At 47.2% G+C, this 20,128-nt stretch overlaps 9 protein-coding genes and 1 pseudogene across 9 annotated transcripts; 3 read left to right on the top strand and 7 right to left on the bottom strand.

Annotated features, from left to right (window-relative positions):
- Positions 1-37: 37 nt before the first annotated feature.
- On the top strand, positions 38-1,372 carry GL50803_006455 (uncharacterized protein; the record flags this gene model as incomplete). Its single annotated transcript, XM_001709439.1, has 1 exon — positions 38-1,372. The coding sequence occupies one exon, from the start codon at positions 38-40 to the stop codon at positions 1,370-1,372; it is 1,335 nt and encodes a 444-aa protein (XP_001709491.1).
- Positions 1,373-1,483: 111 nt separating this feature from the next.
- Positions 1,484-5,734, bottom strand: GL50803_00101194 (Ion channel family protein; the record flags this gene model as incomplete). The annotated part of the gene is made up of 1 exon (XM_001709438.1): positions 1,484-5,734. One exon carries the CDS (start codon positions 5,732-5,734, stop codon positions 1,484-1,486), a length of 4,251 nt encoding a protein of 1,416 aa, XP_001709490.1.
- Positions 5,735-5,883: 149 nt separating this feature from the next.
- On the bottom strand, positions 5,884-7,536 carry GL50803_0017127 (uncharacterized protein; the record flags this gene model as incomplete). The annotated part of the gene is made up of 1 exon (XM_001709436.1): positions 5,884-7,536. The coding sequence occupies one exon, from the start codon at positions 7,534-7,536 to the stop codon at positions 5,884-5,886; it is 1,653 nt and encodes a 550-aa protein (XP_001709488.1).
- A 37-nt stretch (positions 7,537-7,573) lies between these two features.
- Positions 7,574-7,822, bottom strand: GL50803_006647 (uncharacterized protein; the record flags this gene model as incomplete). Its single annotated transcript, XM_001709435.1, has 1 exon — positions 7,574-7,822. One exon carries the CDS (start codon positions 7,820-7,822, stop codon positions 7,574-7,576), a length of 249 nt encoding a protein of 82 aa, XP_001709487.1.
- Positions 7,823-7,887: 65 nt separating this feature from the next.
- Positions 7,888-8,817, bottom strand: GL50803_0017126 (PSP domain-containing protein; the record flags this gene model as incomplete). Its single annotated transcript, XM_001709434.1, has 1 exon — positions 7,888-8,817. The coding sequence occupies one exon, from the start codon at positions 8,815-8,817 to the stop codon at positions 7,888-7,890; it is 930 nt and encodes a 309-aa protein (XP_001709486.1).
- A 7-nt stretch (positions 8,818-8,824) lies between these two features.
- Positions 8,825-9,604, top strand: GL50803_0017125 (uncharacterized protein; the record flags this gene model as incomplete). Its single annotated transcript, XM_001709433.1, has 1 exon — positions 8,825-9,604. The coding sequence occupies one exon, from the start codon at positions 8,825-8,827 to the stop codon at positions 9,602-9,604; it is 780 nt and encodes a 259-aa protein (XP_001709485.1).
- A 15-nt stretch (positions 9,605-9,619) lies between these two features.
- GL50803_00101189 (uncharacterized protein) lies at positions 9,620-10,798 on the top strand (the record flags this gene model as incomplete). Its single annotated transcript, XM_001709431.1, has 1 exon — positions 9,620-10,798. The coding sequence occupies one exon, from the start codon at positions 9,620-9,622 to the stop codon at positions 10,796-10,798; it is 1,179 nt and encodes a 392-aa protein (XP_001709483.1).
- Positions 10,799-10,827: 29 nt separating this feature from the next.
- Positions 10,828-13,188, bottom strand: GL50803_0027925 (Ankyrin repeat protein 1; the record flags this gene model as incomplete). The annotated part of the gene is made up of 1 exon (XM_001709429.1): positions 10,828-13,188. The coding sequence occupies one exon, from the start codon at positions 13,186-13,188 to the stop codon at positions 10,828-10,830; it is 2,361 nt and encodes a 786-aa protein (XP_001709481.1).
- An 88-nt stretch (positions 13,189-13,276) lies between these two features.
- Positions 13,277-14,857, bottom strand: GL50803_0014261 (Kinase, NEK; annotated as a pseudogene).
- A 94-nt stretch (positions 14,858-14,951) lies between these two features.
- On the bottom strand, positions 14,952-20,012 carry GL50803_0017123 (uncharacterized protein; the record flags this gene model as incomplete). Its single annotated transcript, XM_038045900.1, has 1 exon — positions 14,952-20,012. The coding sequence occupies one exon, from the start codon at positions 20,010-20,012 to the stop codon at positions 14,952-14,954; it is 5,061 nt and encodes a 1,686-aa protein (XP_037901927.1).
- Positions 20,013-20,128: the final 116 nt, after the last annotated feature.

Raw genomic sequence — 20,128 nt, 5'->3', positions numbered from 1 at the left:
TGGCCTCAAAGTTTAAAAAGGAGCCTGTCCCGAAACCATGCTTGGAAGCACACAGGTCATTAACTTTTCCGAGAAAATAGACGAGCTGATTCAGGCAAATGAAATGATCATGAAGGAAAATGATCTTCTTGTTTCTTTCATTGAGCGCCACCAGTCTTTTCTTAAAAATCAAGAGAATAGCATTTTCGATCCCACGTCCAGTTTGCACTTTGATGGCGAAGAGGACGCGCTGGCAGAGAGTGCAGATGACAATTCCGACACCCTGACCATGAAAGAGAAAGTTTTGATAGCCATCTGTGAATCGGAAGAGCTTAAGGGCGATGCAGAGATCATGCGAAACAAGGGTACAGAGATAACATTGACGCTGAAGGCCTTTACGATTTCCGCAGAGACAAAGCTTTCTGAAATAAAGCGGTGGCTTTTCGCCTTCCGCCGTGACGTTCTGGCCGACCCCCAGGCGGCACTGACCATCGGTGACCAGGTGTATCTAACTGTTGACGATACTGGAGACGTAATTACCAGTAGGAGCCCGTCGCCTAAGACTCGGAGTCGCTCCCCCAGCCCCGGTAGAGTAAAGTCGCCGGTACGTGTCCATGCTCAGGCATCAGGCAAAGAAGGAGCGGCAGGTGAGCCAGATGTAGAAGCAAAGAGCACTGCTCCGGCATCCCCGACTAAGTCTCCTTCTGGGTCCCCATCGAAGCCCAGCACCCAGGTTGGCGCAAGGCAGTTTTCTATCCCCACCAAGGTGTCAGCGTTTAAGCTCAATTCATTCTATTCCGAGGTTATAGGGAAAATCACAACAGACATGAACAATATGAAGGCACGGATAGACGTGAACAACAAGCAAATCAAGAAGCTCCAGAGGCAGCTCGAAAAGCAGACTGAAGCAACAGATCAGATGTCCTCCATTGACTTCGATCAACTGGCCATTGCGAACTCCAAATATCTTGAAAAGATAGCTGCCAAGAACCAGGAGCTTCTTCGGCTTAAGCTTACCAGTGGAAATACCACGCTGGCACTAAACACCTTCAAATCAGATCTGAATAAAATAACAGAAGAAAAGGAGTTCATTGAAAAGGAAATATTTGCTAAACGAACGGCAATTGACAAGATAAGCGCTCAGATTAATGACTGCAAGAAGCAGCTGGGCATAGACAGGTCAGTTCTCAAGAAGCTCCGTCAGAATGAAATTGCCTCTGGGGATGGACCGGCCTCAATAGACTTTATTTCCTTAATAGCCACTCAGGACTCTCTTCAGAAGGCTATAGGGGAGTATACACGCAAGGTCTCTATTTTGGAGCGAACACTATTCAATCTTCAAAGAGACGTTACACAGGGTCAATCTCTGCTCAGTGGCGGCCCAGTAAAATGAAGATAACGCTAGGTCTCTTCTTCTAAGCCCAAATCTTACAGTATCAAAAGCCGTATGGTCGATGTGCTAATCGAGAAGTCTAATTTGAAGTTCTAATTCGGGAAGTCTTGTTCAAAATTGTTTAAATAAATCAACGCTATATGCTACAATGAAGTCTTTGTGCTCGACAAACAAGCTAGGCTCCGGTGCAACAAGGATGCATCCGCATATGCTGTAGTAGAGGACCTCCAGTCCGCATCCGCCAAGAAAGCTCTGGAGGGCCTCCACAGTCAACACTCGCTGGGAAAAGCGTCTATTCTTGATATTGTTGAGGGTATTCGCTCCCCGCGTACTGGCAAATATTGTATGCGTATGTGTACGATCGTCGAATAACACTTGGTAGACAATGACGGAATCTTTGTAAGCGTAAATTTTGTTCATAAGCATTAGCGCCGTCAGTGCATTCTCAGAGTACTGAATAAATGTGCCTGTGAGGATGGCCTCGATGCTCGGAATGAAGGATCCGGATCGATAGTTGTCACCAAATCCAAGATCGTGAAGCATTAGCGTATTATATACGTCTAAGGAGTAGACAATCACGTCCGTATGGCCTATCATCTCACATGCAGACTTTGTAAGGAGCAGATGACCCTCTGTTGCCACCGAGTTGTCGAGCGGGTTCACGATCATGGCCCTGTCGAGATCTGCAAATCCTATGTCAGTCAATTCTTCGGGGATTGTTGAGTCAATGGCGAACATTTTGATGGTGAAAGTCTTTGACTTCCCTTCGCTGAGGTAGCCGTCCTTGTCTTCACTGGGTAAGGCATACGTCAAGATCGTATCCTCTTGGTTAACAACATAAAGCTCACGTGACAGAGTCTGCGAGTGTCCCACACACTCAGCATCTATCTCGTGTTCCTGAGACGAGCTCATCTGTTCATCTCCGAAGCACATGTCAAGCTTCATGGTACCAGATGAATCGAGGTTGTGCTCAGCGGTTGGATTGACATGGGCGACGGAGGCTTGACGGTACGGCATGGACAGCACAGCCCTGCTAGAATATGCTTGCTCAAGGAATGGTGCCCTACAAAGAGTCTGCTTCTTGGGCATGGAGCAGCGTACACGCTCAACCAATTTAGATGCCATTTTGTACAACATGCCCCGGTATTTAGTTATCATCTCGTCGCTCACACAGTCAAACACTAGCACCATGCTATCTATCTTCTGAAGATCCATGAGCATAAACATTGTTGCATAAAAAAGCTTTGGATCTAGGTCATTTAATATAATAAGTCCAAGTGAGCTGACGTTCCTGGCCGATAGCTTAACCTGCTGCAGTGCACCCAAGGATAGTGTATGATTCATTATTGTGCTAGTTATTACAAAATCGTCAAATTGTGGATTCAGTACCCCAATGTACTCACTCATTAGGGTTGAGATTTTCTTCCCCAGAATGCTTTTCAGGCCTGTGGTATTAGATACTGGGTTCACAGGGTTTTCTGGCGGAGCTATCGCTTGTTCAAGTGAATTGTCTATAGGTGGTATTTGTTTTGAAGACTCTGCATCAGGAGAGTAAGCCCGTGACATGGCGTTCAGAGAGACTCTATTCAGTAACGTAGGCGGTGAAAGGATATTGGTCTGGGCACTTTGCATGGACAGCTCGTCAATCTTTGACAATGATAGCATACTGGACATATCGCCTAGAAACTCACTGGGTTGCTCAGCAATGGGGAGGTGTGCAGATAGCTGCTTGAGAGAGTATATGGCCTTACTTGCGGATGTCATCTTAGAAGTTTTGCTCCATATTTGCTCATTGTTGTGCTTGACTTCATAAATCGGAAACCGCTTAGTAATGCCCAGCAGATCAGGCTTGTCCATCGTGAGTCCTTCGTGCAGATTGCAGCAAATGTCGAACTTAAAAAGCTGATTAGTGAAGCGCCACTTCTTGACAAATGTATCCTCATAGTTGAGGCAATCATCTTCTTTACGCTGAAGAACACGCTTGTTAATTATTACAGCAAGGGGTCGGAAGCGGTCACTAGTGGTATCCGCCCCACAATTGCGCACCATAGTTTCCAGGTCGATAGAGCTCTTGCGCAAGTACTTTGATTTAGATGGATAGTTATTGGATTTTGAGCTAAATGTCGTGCTTGTGTCCAGCGGCTCAGTGGCAGCGACCATGGCAGGAAGAAATAGGTGTACCTGCTTGTTTTGCTCAAAGGAAAGCCATGCACGCCACTTATTGTCGTGCACCAGGCCGGGATGGAAATCAAAAACGGGAATGTCAATGGTGGATCGTAGAAACTCAAGAGTGGGGAACTTGGTTATTTTCGATATAAACTGGGTTAGAGCTGCTTCGAATTGTAAACGGGGCTCCTTTGTCCGCCCTGCTTGAAAGGAACGCCTCGAGTAGCGAGTCTCTAGGGCAGCTATATTATCAATAGATGGAACAGACGACACATTAGAGAAAGATGTGCTCTGTTGCTGGCTCTCTTTACCGAAATAGTCAGCACAGGCTGTTTGCATGGTCTCCAGGGTGATGGGCACGGGGAGAACGGTGCCAAGATTGGGTGTCGAGACTGCTATAGCGATTGCGTTGTTGTCATATGGAATTTCTGGCAACGAGGGGCTCTTCACAAGGCCAGTTGGTTTGTCTCTAAGTGCAGCTATTGAGTACGCCTTCGGAACATACGACTTTTTATCCTGCACATCACTATCTTTATTATTGACTCCCCATGGATAGTACTCCTTGTACAAGGACATGGTCGAGCTGCTAGACAGGTCCATGGTATATCGCTTTTTCAGATCCGTGAAGCGCACATGAGAAGAGTACATGTGCTGGTTTGCATCGAGCGTATTCTGTGCACTATTATTGAACTCAAGCCCCTGCATGCCAGGTAGAGAGCTGGACGGGAAAACATCGTCTGATCTGGACTTGCAGTATAGCTTGGATCGTCTACCACTTTGATGCTTCTTACCCTTTGCTCGTGCGTTTGCCAAAAGGAGACGCGTGCGGATTCTCACTCTCCTTACTCTTTCATTATAGAAATCTGCCGTTCGATTCTCAAGTTTATGTAAAGAGACATGAGGGGGGAGCATGATGTTGAAGAAGAAGGTAGCAAACCCCGGGAACAGTATCGCCAAAACAAGTATCTTTGCACTAAAGTCGGTCATATCCACTATGTAGCAATTCTCGTGGTAGGCGCCAATGTGTGACTGCAGTGTCTGGGAACGTCCACCCTCCCGGGTCATCACAATTAACTGTGTATCCACTTTTGCAACTCTGCCACAATTGAGTGCCATAGCCAGACAGGTGCTGTCCGCCATGGTTGAAGATGACACTGGAGACAGCACGACAATCTTTCTGCTTCTACCCACCAGGCTGTTGACCAGGAATTCATAGTCTAGCGCCCGCCTTGCTGTATTCTCCCCGCACGTGTTCAGATTGATGTAGCCTACGTTATTGAAGCTGTAGCAGGTGTTGCGTAAGTGAGGATTCTCGTCTTCAGTGACGTCTATCAGGCCAATGTGAATATTTGCCGGCAAGATAAGCCTGAGGAGAAAGACAAACGATATGTTTTGATCGGAAATAATAGTAATTCCATTTTTGCAGGCTGACCTTAGTTTGTGTAGTAGCCGAGTAACGTGCAGCTCTTCTGTGCTATTCCTAACAAAGATAGGCAGGTTTCCCAGGAAGGCTATTATGTAGAGACAGAGCACCACCTTTGAAAAGTTATTTGTCGGATAGATGTCACCGTAGCCTATGCTGGCAATGCTAACCATAGTATAATAAACTGCATCAATTGTGCTTATTGAGAACGTCCCAAGGGGAAAGTTGAAAATTTGGAAAAGCCCAGCATAGCAAAATATGAAGGCAACGACTGAGTACGATATGCGGATTATGGACTTGACAAAGTCGGGGATATAATATTCCTTAACCCAACGGGTATGACTCTCCTTCATGCGAAAGATTGGACCGAGACTGGGAAGCAGCCCTCGATATATGCTGAAACTGCCCATGTGATAGTGGTATAATTGGCTTACCCCAGCCCTGAGAATGAAGGGCACCACTATAACTGAAACCACAGCGGAAATCCTAGAGACAGTCCACATAATATAATACCACGTCAAAAACCGTATGTGATACCGAGTGCACTGGATAGTAAAGTTGATTGCATCGTAGGTGATAAGAATTTGTAACGGAATCCATAGAAAATACATTAGAAGCGGGGAATCAGGATGAAGCTCACGCAACACATAAAAGAGACAGAAATCCACCAAATTAATAATGAGAAAGATAAGGCTTACTGGATCCTTGTCAAATATAGTCTCTGGTATCCGGAAATCGAAGTCTCGGACGTGGCGATAATATCGCAGCTTCATCCTTTTTTGATTTATCCAAGATTTACTTGTCCTACTCTGTCACAGTGGTTGCCATCTATGTAGTACATATACCGTATGAAGGCACTTACAAGTGCCTGTTAGTTACATTTCAATACTTCAACTGAAGGTCAAAGCGTAGCCAGCAAACATTAGAATAGGGAGTATATTGTGCTCAGCCCCAGAAAACAACACAGCGTCAGCGAGGACGCCCAAAAGGCTGACTGGACGATTGCTTGAGTCGACTTATTCCGTAGGACGTTGCGCAGAAGGTGTTGGCCGTCGCTACCGAACGGAAATCCCAGTGATGCTAAGATAGCCATGCCGGCACTCGTTTCTGTGAAGATCTGGACGATAAAGGTGAACTTGTTTGTTCTTCGTATCCGTTGAACCGCTACCTCCAACTCTTTGGCATCAGAAGCTGTGCCCACTAGAGACGTTGGAACAGCGACAAACTGCCTCTGATATTGCTTTTTCCACCCTTCGAGGGTGAGAGTCTGGTGACTGCCAGAAACTGGTAGTGGTATCATTTGCTGAACACCATTAACTATCGAACGTGCATAGACGCCGTTTCCACTGGCGCTAAGGGTGTCATTGGCGAAGAAATATGGATACATGCAGACATAGTCTGCTGTGCTGTAATGACAGAGGCTGGACTGGTCGCTAGAGAGAAAGGTTGAAAGGAGAGAAGTGTTCATAACATAGGGAGATAGAACAAGCAGGTGAGACGCTGAAAGCACGTGATAGTGGGATAGAAGTATTGGGACCCCATCTTGTGGGATGTGGCATTGTAGTGGCTCCATATTTTCCAAAGCTGTGTACGGTATCTGTATGCCTCCTAGGCTTTGTGATGATGAGTATGGTGGCCAGAGATCAGCCACACCTGCAAGGGCACCACTCTTCTGGTATGCTAGCTGCGCCTGAACCGATTGCCTGATTCCGGCGGCCAACGAGAAGGTGTTTTTGTTGTCCACCAAGAGCTCAATAGCTCCATAATCTCCGGTATACTGCGCCTCAATCGTCCGGAGGGCACGATCTAGATCCATTGGGCTGTGTATTGGTGTACTTCCTACGGACTGAACTAGTGAATAGGGACTAATGTCGTGGGGGTCCTCTCCCAAGTAAACAAACAGGGAGGTGGAAGAAACTGAGGTGCGTGTTCGGTAAGAAACAAGATATGCTATAGCGAGAGCTATTAACGAGGTGGATATGTTTCCGAGAATACCGCCTATAGCGTTAATGGTTTCCTTTTGAGAGTCAGAAGCGGATCCAGGTGAATTTAAAGCCCCAAAGATTGTAACGAAGGGAATGAAGTACCGTATCCCAACCTCAAACCCACGAATGGGTGTCTTGGTGCTGTACATAAGTAGCAGATGCCCCATCTCATGAAAGAGGACGGCGCTGCAGAGGCAAAGGAACACTGTCAGCACGTTAGAGTGCGGTACTGTGAGGGTGTAGGGAACTTCTTTTTTGTTGAAGGACGACCAAATGGACCAGATGATAACAGCAATGCTCAGAATACTGAATGCAGTCCCCAGTACGACTGACAATGTGCTTATGATTTGGAGAGCACGTGCTTTCTTTTTGGAGGCACTCTCACTGGCTGGTGATACGCTTAACGTTAGATTATACTGAGGTATAGACTTGAAATAAAATGCTTTAGAAAACCCATTATGTGTGACACTAACTCCAGACTCTTTGAGGCGCAGAAGTGTACTTGGAGAGCTCCGCCGCAAGACAGAGACGAAAAGAAGCCATGTTAGAGCCACGCAACCTAGACCAATTAGAAGAGAAAGTACAGCCATTTTTTGATTTACTTTTATGTGATAGCATCATATCACGCTAAAACGCATAGGGCAGATAACTTTCTATCTCGTTCATTATATTCTTGTAATCTGTCTTGAGACATACAAGCTTATGCTTAGCATTGGCGACAAGCTCATGGGGGACGTTAGGAAGGGGAAAGCCTTCATCGTCCAGCACCTTCGGGTATGCGTTCAGCACCTCCTGATAGCTTTTTGCTTCCGCCTCGATCTCTTTCTTTCGAATATCAAGCTCCATGAGTTTCTTTCGCACTTCATCCCGTTTCATTTTTTCTTGGAGAAGAACAACCCGTGCTAGGTTGATAGAGTGGCTGATCTTTATTGAGATGATGATCAGAAGCGCAGCAGAGGTGTCTCCTGCTTAGGAGCAGATACGTTCAGCGCTGCGATGGAGATATCCTGGAGCCATGAAGGTTTAAGCAATAGGCTTTGACGGGCTAGCCACGGAGGTGGATCATTTGGCTGCATGTTCAATGCTTCACGTAACTCATCAGACATGGTGCCTGGAGAGTATGCGGAACGACCAATTATACTGCTGCGCGCTTCTTGGTAAAGGTCTCCATGTGAGAGAAGCGGTATAGTTACCCAATTGGTACGATGCTCATAGGTTATGACAACAGTCTGTGAAGCACTGTACTGCTTACTTTCTCTGCTCGACCTCTGGAATCTCGCATAGATATCCTTTGGGTTATAGAGCTTTGCTGCAAATAGAGGTATCTGGTACACGTTTTGATGTTTCGAAGCGACTGTGTACTTGGGCACATGCTCGGACAAGAATCTGCCATTGCGTAGCCGCCAGTGAACTGGCACTGGTACACAGTTATGGTGTAAAATGTGAATGACATTTAACATGGGGTCTGCTGCCGTCAGATCGTCTGCAGTTATTGCCGCCACATTCCGTCGACTATAAGTGCACTTGACGTAGCCAAGGCACTCCCGCTGCTCCCTCTTTACTGAGGCCCTGGTAGTCTCATGTTCCAATGTCAAAGTCCTCGCAAATTTGCTCTGAGTAATAGACGTGAAAGACGAATTAGCACAGCCTTCCTGAGAAGCTGGTTTGCGTATCAACTCTGCTAGAGCGTATTTCAAAGTGGATTCTGAATCAGCTGGTGCCATTTCTTTGCATACAGCTCGGATTGAAGGCTTCTCGATGGCAGCATCAATAGTAATAGCATCGTGTTCTAAGCCGTTGCCATTTGAATCCTTCTCCGCTCTCCTTTTATGCTTTAACAGGTTGCGGTCGGAATGAGATCTTCTGCCCATTTTTTCTATGGCTCAAAGCTCTGGGGTAAAGCCTCCATTTACCGATTCCAATTTCTCCCTTCCGCGATCCGTTGTCAGTGGGCATGATGACGGACCCTTGGGAAATGACAAACCATCTCCACTGATGCACAGCACAACCGAAGAAGAGCCGCCGCGAAAGGGAGATATATTTAAGCGAGTAACTAGGAAACCCCCTACAGCTACTCCTACCCTGCAAGATAGCGTCGCCGAGAGTAGCTTAACCGAAAGAACTGAAAGCCAAGCTATTTCTTCCATTCCTCCTATTGAAGCATCTGAACCCCCCAAACCTCCTTCTGTCAGCATATTCAAGAAGCTAACACGCCCGCCAGTGACTAATGCACCTGCGGTTACAAACACTGACGCCGTCGACAAGTCCTCACAGCCAGTCGTGACACCTTCTGTAGTATCCCGAAGGCCCTTATTTATCACCCCTGTCAAGAAGACCGGCGCTGCTACTGTGCTGCAGTCCATCTCCCTGGATACTATTCCACTAGGGTCTATAGCTAGCACGACCAAAAGTGCCGCCGGTAAATTACCCAATCCTTCATTGAGAAGGTATCATGGGCTTGCATTGGATGGTGGAGTCCTCCAAAGAGAGCATGAGCAGAACACCAATCTTCAGTCTGCTAAGGTACTACAGGATTTGGCGGACGATTTACTAACTTCCACAAATCGACGCATAGAGCCGTCAGAAGATTATGCTGGTACCTATAAAAGCAGAGCTACTACCCGTGACTTTGACGATGACCTTTCAGACATTATTTGAGCCCCGAAGCAAAAAATGACCAATGTGTTGGCTGCGGTCAAAGCCTTACACACCATCTCCCGCAGATACTTGCAACGCCTGACTTTCCAACGCATAAGCTTTTGCATTTTGGAGTTGTTGCGCATTCCGCAGGCTACACGCCTTATTGACTCACGGACTACCGAAGATGTCCACCTTATCCTGAAACTGCAAGGACCTGAATTTCCTCCCCGCGTAGTTTATGCGTTCACTTCCAACAAGGAGTACTATCGGGTCTTGATGGATCCTACACTGCTTTATGGCGCAAGTTTTCAGACATCTGGCGCGTCGTCACGGTTTCGTGGCGAAGCAGCCATGACGCGCTCTTTTGTCCAAAGGACCCGTGCGATTGTTAAGTACAAGGAGCTATTCAGCTATGACCGACAGACCAGACGATATGTAACTGCTATGGTGGTATCTCCTGATTCACCCTCACACTTTCTTCTCGAGCAAGCTCTCCTGCGGTGTAATAGAAAAATCACACCGCGCAGGCCTCTGCCTTCTGCTAAAGCATTACGCGCCCGCCAGCTCCGAATGATGTTTGGTCTTTCTCGCGTTTCCGAAGCCAATGGCGGGACTTCACAGGAGTCCAGTATTATTCGGGCCCCCTACCAAAGCGAACATGTCTACGATCTTCTCGATGCATCGCTTCTTGAGTTTTGTAATCAAACCGGTCTTGCCCCTGCCCATTGGAGCGCTTTGTCCACACCGGATGTACACTTAGACTTTGAGGTCCGCTCACCAGCAAACCGGTCTCCCGAAGGTTCATCGCCTCCTATAGTTGATATTGCACGCGTATCTCCGCAAAGTTCGTCTCCTCACGATGATACTGCTGAACTGAACCTTAATGGCAAGGTTCCAAACGACTTCTATCACCAGCAGACAGTTTTCCTTACAGAAAAGATCGATCCAGACCTCGATCTGCATTTTCGCGAATCGCACTCGCCTTCATTTTCTTCGGCTACTCGGGTAGAATCTGGTCCGGTCCACTTTGTCACTGCAGCTGTTCCTGATGTACCAACTGCTCCACTGAGCTACACCCCAACACACGCTATCCTGACCATCACCCCTCAGACCCCCGACGATGTCATTGATGCATTCTTCAGTACTGGTAATAAGCAGGAGGTCCAGACCATCTTAAACGGGATCGGGCTGTTCGAAGAGCTCTCAATGTGACCAGTGAATGGACAGATTTACTCAGGCAATCAGTTGAAAAGGGAGAGGAGGTTCTTAATCTCTGCGCTCTTGGCATAGAAGATGGCCCTGCGCCCGGTGGAGTGCTTGATGGGCGCCTCCTTGTTCAGCAGGAAGTGCGCACACTCAGTATGGCCCAGCTTGGCAGCGAGCATGAGGGCAGTGAAGCCAGCCCCCTCTTCATGGAGCTCGTTCGTGGAAAGACCGCCCTCCTTCGTTTCCAGGATCTTCACACACTCCGTGTGATTGTTGAGGACTGCAGACATCAATGCCGTCCATCCGTTCTCGAGGGTCATGCCGGCCTCGCGGTCGAGAAGGAGCCTGACACATTCAGAGTGGCCATTCTCGGCCGCGTACATAAGGGCCGTCTTCCCGTGGTGGTCCTGCTTTCCGGCTTGGTAGGGACGATAGAACCAAACCTTAAGGAGCTCACCGTGCTCGGCTGCGCTCATCAAATACGTCTTCGGGCCTGTTTCGTTACGGAGGTTTGTGAAGTCCAGCGGTACTTTGTTTGTCAGCTGACTGGCGGTGTCGTAATCTCCCTTGAGAATCGCTTGCTTAATCTGCTGCATCACGGGCTCCGTCAGCCACTCCAGTTCGCTCTTGGAGACATACTCACTCGCCTTTCTGATCGATTCCTCGTTCGCCTTCCCATAAGCGGCTATCTCGTTCTCGGCAATGTGGCGGAGCATGGCCCCCTTGTCACCCGTAAGGACCTTCCTCGCAATACTCGTATCGTCGTCATCTGCATAGTTAATGAAGTCCCCGGTGGCAGCGATGGAAAATGGATCCTCCAGGTTGGAAATGCCATTTTGAAGCGCCTGGAGCGCAACAGAAGACTTGGTAAGCTCGTCTGCGAGTCCTATGACCTGGTTTTCAAGCTCCTCCTTCTTGCTTTCAAGGGCATTATAGGCAGCCTTGCGCCTTGCAACCTCATTAAGAATCTCGTTCTTCTCGTCTTCAACGGCGAGAGCACGCTGTCTGTATGTGCTTACAACTTCATTAATCTCCTCAACCTGCGCCTTCACATCCTCGATCTCCTTATCCTTGAGCTCGATGACGGAACGGAGGCCTATAGCTTCGTTCTTGTGCCTAGCGACGTTGTCTGAAAGCTTAGCAATCTCTATCGCAAGGTCTTGGGACTTGTGCTCAAGCATCTTGGCCTGCTCAATGACCTCACGATTCTGGTCCTGAAGCGCATTAAGGACCTCGTCTTTGCTGACAATGTTCTGCTTAAGATACTGGGCGGCCTTCTCGTGCTCGATTTTCGTGCTCATGAGAGTGTTCAAGTCAACCTTGAAGGCCTGATTCTTCGCCTTGAGGATGGCGACATCTTGCTTGAGCTCCTCATACTCCCTGGAGCGTTTCGCCTTCTCGGCCTGCAAATCGTTGATAAAGTGCCTGCAGATCGTGGCGATCTCCTCGGCGTCCTGAGACTTGCACTGCACAAGCACACGGATCTGATCGAGCTGGTCCTGCTGTATCTTGATCCTCTTCTTGAGCTCCGTGTTCTCTTCGAAGAGCCTCGTGTTCTCCGTCTTGAGGACCGTACGGTCGACCTCGTATTTGTCGAGCTTGGTGAGTGCCATGTCGAGCTCCTTCTCGTACGTTGCAAGGTCAGCGAACCTTGTAACAATACGGCCGCCCGAGCGCATCGACTCGGTCATGCCGACAGAGCGCATGGAGCTGGTGCCGTTCATGCTTTGGGTAGACCGCGGGCCGCCGACGCGGGAGCCGAGCATAGAGCCCGGCGATTTCTGCTCGATAGGTGTCACCGATGATTGTGTTGCCGTTGCTTGGGCATAGCAAAGGTTGGCGATTCGCTCAGCCTCGGCCTCAAGGACCCTAACTGTGTCCACGGCGTCCTTCTCGTGCGCGTACCTGAGGGTGTGCGTGATGTCATCTATCGTGAACTTGTGTGTGTTCAGCATGACCTTTATGCAATTAAGGTTGTCGTTCTTGACAGCATAGTCAAGGGCGCTGAGGCTGTCGCAGTCACGCTCTGTGGATAGATACTTGGCCAAAATCATCACGCACTCGTCGTGGCCTGCCTCCGCAGCAAGCGAAAGGGCTGTGCGGCCGTTGGGAAGAAAAATGGAGTACTCCAGGGGAGCAAGAACCTCAACCACGCGCGGATGGTCCGACTGAGCGGCAATCATAAGGGCAGTGAGATTATCAGGGTTAGTGAGGGTCGCCTCCTGCTTGGCAAGGAGGTGCGCAAGTTCCACATCGTTGAGGCGCGCAGCCATTATGAGCCCCGTATCGCCTGCTCCATTCGTGCTCCCCGCAAATCGAGGGATGGCAGTCCTTATCGCCGAATGGTTCTTGTTCGCAATGGCCTGAAACCAATCCTTTTTGTCCACCAGAGGCATAGGGTTTTTGTTTGGTCGGTAAAAAAGGCGCACTTTACATTATTTTTTGATTCCGCGCTCTAGAGTGAATTCGCCCGAGTTAGGCATGTTAAGGCCTGCTTAGCTCTTGAGAGAGCAGCTGAACGTACTCGCGAAAATATTTCATCTTTGCTATGGCCAAACACCTCTGGCCTTTGGCGTTAGGGACGTCCTCTTCAGCAAATAGTAACAGCTTAACACATTCCACATGGTTGTTGTCGACTGCATAGTGCAAGGCAGTTCACTTTTGTTTCGTCTGCATCTCCTTTTCACAATCTATCAACATTTTAACACAGTTCACGTTCCCTAGTTCTGCTGCAAGCATCAGGGTGGTCATCCCATCGTGTCGCTGAATTCCCATCTCTGGCAGCAGTAGCCTTGCACACTTCTCATGACCACTGTTAACAGCAAACATCAGAGCTCTTGTCTCAGACCAGCTCTGTATACCCATTTCCGAGGCAAGATGGATCAAACATGTATGGCATCCTTTGTAGGCGCTAATCAGTAGAGCGGTTATGCCATTGCAGCGTGCCGTCATGTGCTCTTTAATTAGGATGGGTTCACAGCTATTACTCTACCAAATCTCCTTCATCAGTGGTGTTGGTTCGTGCACATCTATTCCTGAGCATATGGGATTGCACATGGAAAGACCCCTTCTTGCTATTTTTCTACACATGGTAGCTGCAGAGGTTGTCCTTCGTTTGTTGATGGCACTTACTAAAGCGCTCGGTGGACACGAATTGAGGCGTGCAATGTACTTTTCTATCTCTTCCTGATTGTCATTGTCAATAGATGTCAGGAGCTGCTTCGGTGTTCCAAGGGTAAATGGATTGATGGAATAATTGTGTGTGCCCCAATGCTACATTTCTGATCATTGTCAAACACTCTATAAGAGAGAATGACGCTTCTGCAATAGATAGCCCTTCAATATGCTTAGTAAGACTGAGTAGATCATGTGAATACGCTGCTTGCCAGGGGATATCTAGGTCACTTGATGATATGCTCTCCGATAGACTAAGATTGGTCATCCAGAGAATAAGGTTTGACAGTCCACACAGCGGTGTACTCGATCTGGTGCTGTTGTCTAACCTGTGCATTAAGCACGAACTGGCAAGACCTTGATGACCGCTGCGGAGTTGTGGATAAAAGTGTTGGTTGGTAGAAGTAGTCCATAGGATGCGATGAGCATTGCGCCGTTGTCGTAGAATATATCTTCGGGAATCAAATTACCATGTACAATCTGCCTACTGCAACTTCTGTGCAAATAATCAGGCCTCTTGGATAGCTGATGAAGTATATCTCTCACTAGCAATTCAGGAATATTGCCATGACGTCTGTGGGCCAGAAGGTGGTCACTTAGAGACTTTCCCTTCATGAGTTCCACTTCGATGAAGATTGAGCGACTGGTCACGTAGATACTTGTATATACCAAGATATTCTTGTGTGTAATTCCCTTAAGAGAACGCAGGTCCTTGATCAGATTGATTTTAGCGTCATTTGCCACGTTTGCGAGAGAAGCCACTTTCACGGCAAGCTCCGGAGTTTCACTTATCCTACATGCCTTGAGTGTTACTCCTGCAACCCTGTGACCAAGAAGCTGACCAAGAAGCGACTCGCTTTCATAGAGGCCAAAGGGGAACATGGCGGCCATCAAGCCCCCAACATACTTTTTTAGATTTAATAAAAACGTAAAATAAAGTTTACAATCTAGAAAGTTTATTTTTTAACAATTACTAGTACAAATATTATGATTGGCGAAGAGCTGTTACGATAGAATCGGGCAACTGGCCCTCAATTGTGTCGTCATCTACATCAAAGTCAACATACTCGTTATCATCCCCGCTAAACTCTGTTGCAGGGCATTCCTTTGCACTCCCATGGTCTTCATGGACATGCGCACAGATGGCAGCTTCAAGGTTACCTTGGACTTGATCATCGTGATCATCGGAATCCGTAGAGATACGAATAAGTTTACCACTTAGATCATCGGCAATACGGTCGGGCTTTGTAATTACTGCTGAGGATAGGTCTTCTTCCTGCAGGGGCTCGCAGCGAGCTGTCAATAAGTTTTCATCCGCAAATTCATCAAGTGCGTTTTGTAGAAGGTACTGTGCACGGCGATTTCGCTCTTCTTTGTTCATGTACCGCCGAGTTAGCTCGTTGGTTTTGATCACAGGTGCCTTAGAAGAAGGGGTAGACGGTGCAATCGCATTGTCGCTTGTGTCACAGTCAGCGAGAGAATAAAACTCATTAGACACTAGCTCCAAGAGCCTCTTAGAGTAGATCACGTTATATCGTCTCTCGACCTGTTCTCCCAAGGACGTCGTGATATTGTATGTGGGCATATCATGGCCCATCAGAAGCTTGACCTTCTTGTTGAGCGTGCCTTCCATTAGCCCATCAATCTTGTCCATAAATGTATCGGGATTGTTCTTGTCAGCATCTACAGAAGTGAAAAGGTCCGATAGCATGTTGGCCTCCTTTGTACCTGCAAATGGAACTGTGAAACTGAACACGATAGCATACTGGGTGGCTACAGAAAGCTTTAGGTCTGCGATAGAAGAGTAGTGGGGTAGCTCAGTCTGTGGTATATGTCGCGGCCGCATCTCCTGAAGAAATCCATTTGAAATGAGAGGGATAATCGATATATCGGAGAGGTTCTTTGGAGTAGGGATAGAAAGCAGCTCTGCAGACAACCGAACATCGTCCAGTTGCACAGAATATTCTGGCTTCTTATTAATGGGGGTTTCCAATTCAGTGAGCAACGCGGTCGCCGATTGACTCTCATAATCCAGTGCTCCAGCGTCCCAATAGCATGCATGTACCTCTATGGTGGCGCAGAATGTCTGGAGTTCTTGTTGTTCTCTATGCGACAACAACTTGCATACGTGCGCCGTTGACAACAGCTTCCGGACGAACGCTGATGCGTACAAGTGTATCCGTGCGCACCCCGTGGATTTAACAGCAACGGTATAGATGCTTAAAAGCTTTGTGAGCTTAACCTCAGAAATTGCTACATTCGTATCCGGCCATTTAGTAAACCACTCACTGAGAAGTAACGAGTACTTTCCAACTAGTTCTTTGGCATAAGCTAAGAAGAACAAGGGAAACGTGATGTGCTCATGCAGCTCAGTGAATATGGAGAAAGATGTATCCAGTGCTGCAAGGTCCTTGCAGGACGGGAAGATGATTAGCTCAAACAGAGTAAGGAGTGCGCAAACGCGTGCAAATGAGCAGATGTTTGTGCTGTTAAGAAAAGCGTTACGTTTTAGATACTTCCATGAAAGCATCACTAGTTTCAAAAGCTGACAATTAACTGCGCGCGACTTTGTTGCATCATCAGACAAGTTACATAATAAAACTAATTCCAAGATATTCGCGATAAATGCGATAGATAAATAAAAATCTGAACTCGTCACTGCACTTGACTTCGACTGATTAGTGGTGAGAAGAAATAATGTGTCGTTGTAGTACTTAAGACAACGAGTTGAAATTAGAAGCGATGCCGCGTCTCTTGCAGCTTCCCTATAGAAATGAGTAGATGGTATAAGGTGAGTGGACAAATGTACTGCTACCTTAGTCGTGAGGCGGTACAGAATCTCCACGTAGTGCTTTGTATATGTGTATGCTTCGACAGTGTTAGAGTCTAGCTCATAAAGCCTGTCCAACAAGGCCTCAACAAGATGCAGCATTTTCCCAATGAGTCCATAGCACTCTGGAAACATCTGGTACTTGCTGTGTCGGAGAAGCTGTTGCATGGAAAGATATAAAAGCTCAGTCAGGAGGTAGAACTTGGACGCGCCAAAGCCAATGGTCTGAAACCAGCTGAGCACCTTTTGCACCGATAACTGGACGGACTTATGTGGTTCGAACACTTCTCGAGCAGACGGTAGATCCAGAAGGATGAACGTTGGAAAGCATGGCTCAAGGGATTTGACAACAAGGGGCTCTGCTGACGCGAGGCTATCCGACCAATATAGCTGGGAATAGTTAATAAATTGGCACAGGAGAACCTCGTTCAAAGAGTTGAAGCGAGAAAAGCGTATGAATTCCAGCATATAAGCTCCAAAAAGTAGATCGGAGTAGGTAGTGCATTGAAAGAGTGAATTGCTGTAATATCGAACAAAGTACCAAATATTTTCTGCAAACGAATATAGCTCAGTAGACGTTAGCTTTTCTAGCCCCAAATCAGAGATACTTAACGAGCAATGATAAACACGCTCCTCCTTATTCCTGTGAGCGATCCGATTTCCCAGTATGATGCCAGATGCAAAAAGTGTATTGAGAAAGATAGTAATGGGCTTAAGGAATGGTAGATCAGGCGAGGATTCCAAGTAATAATATTGTATGAGGGAAAGATATGCATTGTAAGGCTCTTGCTCAGTGGATGTACTAGAGCTTGTAGAGCAATTCACCGTGGCAGCTTCTGGGGCCAGCTGGGGCGGCATCTTCCCGCGGCCATACTCTTGTTGACATGGTGAGGTAGCAGAGCTTGATAAAGGAGAGCTATAAACCTTGGTGTTGAGCTTAGTACCACATCTAGCTGTGGGAGTTGTAACCATCATTTTGGATGCATCATGTGTGTGTGGGTTGTCGCCAAAAGGACGATTCGCGGCCACGGAGACACAAAATCCGAACCCAGCAAAGAAATTGCCCAACACATGTAGGATTGCATTGGAAAGATTGGGATACTTAAAGATGTCTGTGGATAATGGCTTATACACAAGCATCTTAGACTCAACGAGCTCCGACAGCTTGAAATCGATCAGAAGTGGTGCCAGAACAGCAATGTCATGTACATCATGTGGCTCCTTTACTAGTGATGCCTTTGCATACACTGCCTGCTCCCTGGCCGGGACTCCACGAATAGGAATTTCATCCAAGTTACACAGGACTAGCCCTATACACGCTGAACACTTATAGAAATATGAGTTAAGGGAGGACACCAGCTCACTACAGGGCACAATTCTCTGATGCTGAGAACACAGAAGGATGGTACCAAAGGTGTTCCCAAGAAGAATATTTAGCTTTATAGTCAAATCTAGCTGGTTTTGGAGCGGAGAAAGAGAATCGTTCCGGAAGGCTAACAGAGTCTCAATTTCCTTAGACGAAAGGTGGTACTTTTCCTTCAGTGACGCTAGTGCTTCTGTCTGTTGTGCTTGACTTGGATTGTCCTTATTTTCTCCCAACAATTTATTATATTTTCTATTAATTGTGTGAAAATAAATGTATGTATGTCTTATTTGACGAACTAGTGTTATCGTTACCTCGAACAGATAAGAGAGAGACTTAATATAGCGCTCAAGGTCCCAGTAGGTCTTATTATTTCCAGGACTGTGACCATCGGGTTGCTGTGATAAGGGAAAAAATGAATGGAAATCTATAGCCAACCGTGCGGTGCCAAGCACATTTAGAATATCAATAATTAACGTATGCAAGAACTGCCCCTCTTCGGAATCAGTGATTTGCAGAAGAACTGCTGGATCGAATAGTCCAAACAAGTCAACGGTAAACCTGAAGAGTGACGTCGGCGAAAGACACAATAATCTATCCCGAACAGTTTGCAGTACCATAAGAGCCTGACCAGTTAAGGCATGGTGCTCTGTTGAGAAAGAGGTTAGCTGGAGGACAAAGGGTGTAACGAGTAACTTAAGTATCTCAGGTTGCAGAGACAACATGCTGGATCGCAGGACAAGGTCTAACAGATATGTAACAGCAGAGGTCTTCTCAGCTGTGTCAAAGATTGTCCGAGAACGAGAGAGACCAATAAGCTGCTTAGTGCTTGCGCAGAGCATAGAGAGGGCCGTAGACGAGTTTGGCGAGTAGGAACTAATAAGCTCCAAGAGCTGAGCAGAAGTAAGATCTTCCGCAGTATCGAGAATAAGAAGAAAGAGCAGGTCGTATATGCAAGGTAAGAAGCACGTCTCCAGAGAGACAAGGGGGCGCGCTTGAATAGGTACTGAATGAAGCGTTTCCGCAAGGTGAGTATAATGCTCAGTGAAGAGTTTCGCGCGCGTCTCTGATACCCTACTAGTGCCAATAGTCTGTGAATACCAGCTAAGAAGAGTCAAGAAGAACCACCGCAGAGTAGCATAGAAACGGACTGCTGCGTCATATGCCTTCTCGTGCTTATTTAAGCCAACGACTGCTATCAATCTAGTCACGGACAGAGATGCCAGGACACGAACCGTGGTGATATCTAGCCGCTGCTTATCTTGCCCTTGCCCTTGCTGCTGCTGTGTCAAGAGAGTGCTCCCGATGCTCTCCGCTAAACGCTGAAAGTACGAGTCCGCCATTAGGTACTTTCTCCCGTGATACGCTGCATATCCAGCAGAATAAAGAGTGAACAGCAAGGGGTGTTCGAACCTGTGTGATGCTCTTGCGGACTCTGCTCCATAATAAAACAACAGTGAGACAACCTCAGGTAGAAACTTTCCTAGAGGCGAAAGGTTGTGTAGATCGAAGCTTATTCCATAGACCAGAACATAGTTACTTTCTTCTATGTCACCGGGGTAATCTTCAGGGTAAGCTAAGTCTATCTGCAGTACGCTCTCAGATCCAGGGACAACTTCATTGTATGGAATCACGTGATCAACTAAGTACTCTCCTGGAAGAACGGAGAAGTAGGGTAAGGCACGTTTGGTGAAGTTACAATCGAACGTGAGACTTTTGATCATGACTCCTTGCATGCCAACGACTATCGCATGGATAAGTGTCGTCTGGGCTAACGGTATTCGCGTAGACTCGCCGACGTGTCGCACTGAGGCTACGACCATGAGCCTGCGCATAACACTCGCGCCATTCATTTACTGACTTTGCATAATGTAAAGGCGCTCATTGCCATATTTTAGTGAATTTAAGTATATGTCTTCATTAAACACGTTAAAGAATGGAACACTAATACTTTTTGGGTGTAGATATG

This window comes from Giardia intestinalis, chromosome 4 (genome assembly GCF_000002435.2).
Source record: "Giardia intestinalis strain WB C6 chromosome 4, whole genome shotgun sequence".
Classification (NCBI taxonomy): domain Eukaryota; phylum Fornicata; order Diplomonadida; family Hexamitidae; genus Giardia; species Giardia duodenalis.
This window is presented reverse-complemented; position numbering and strand designations above follow the sequence as displayed.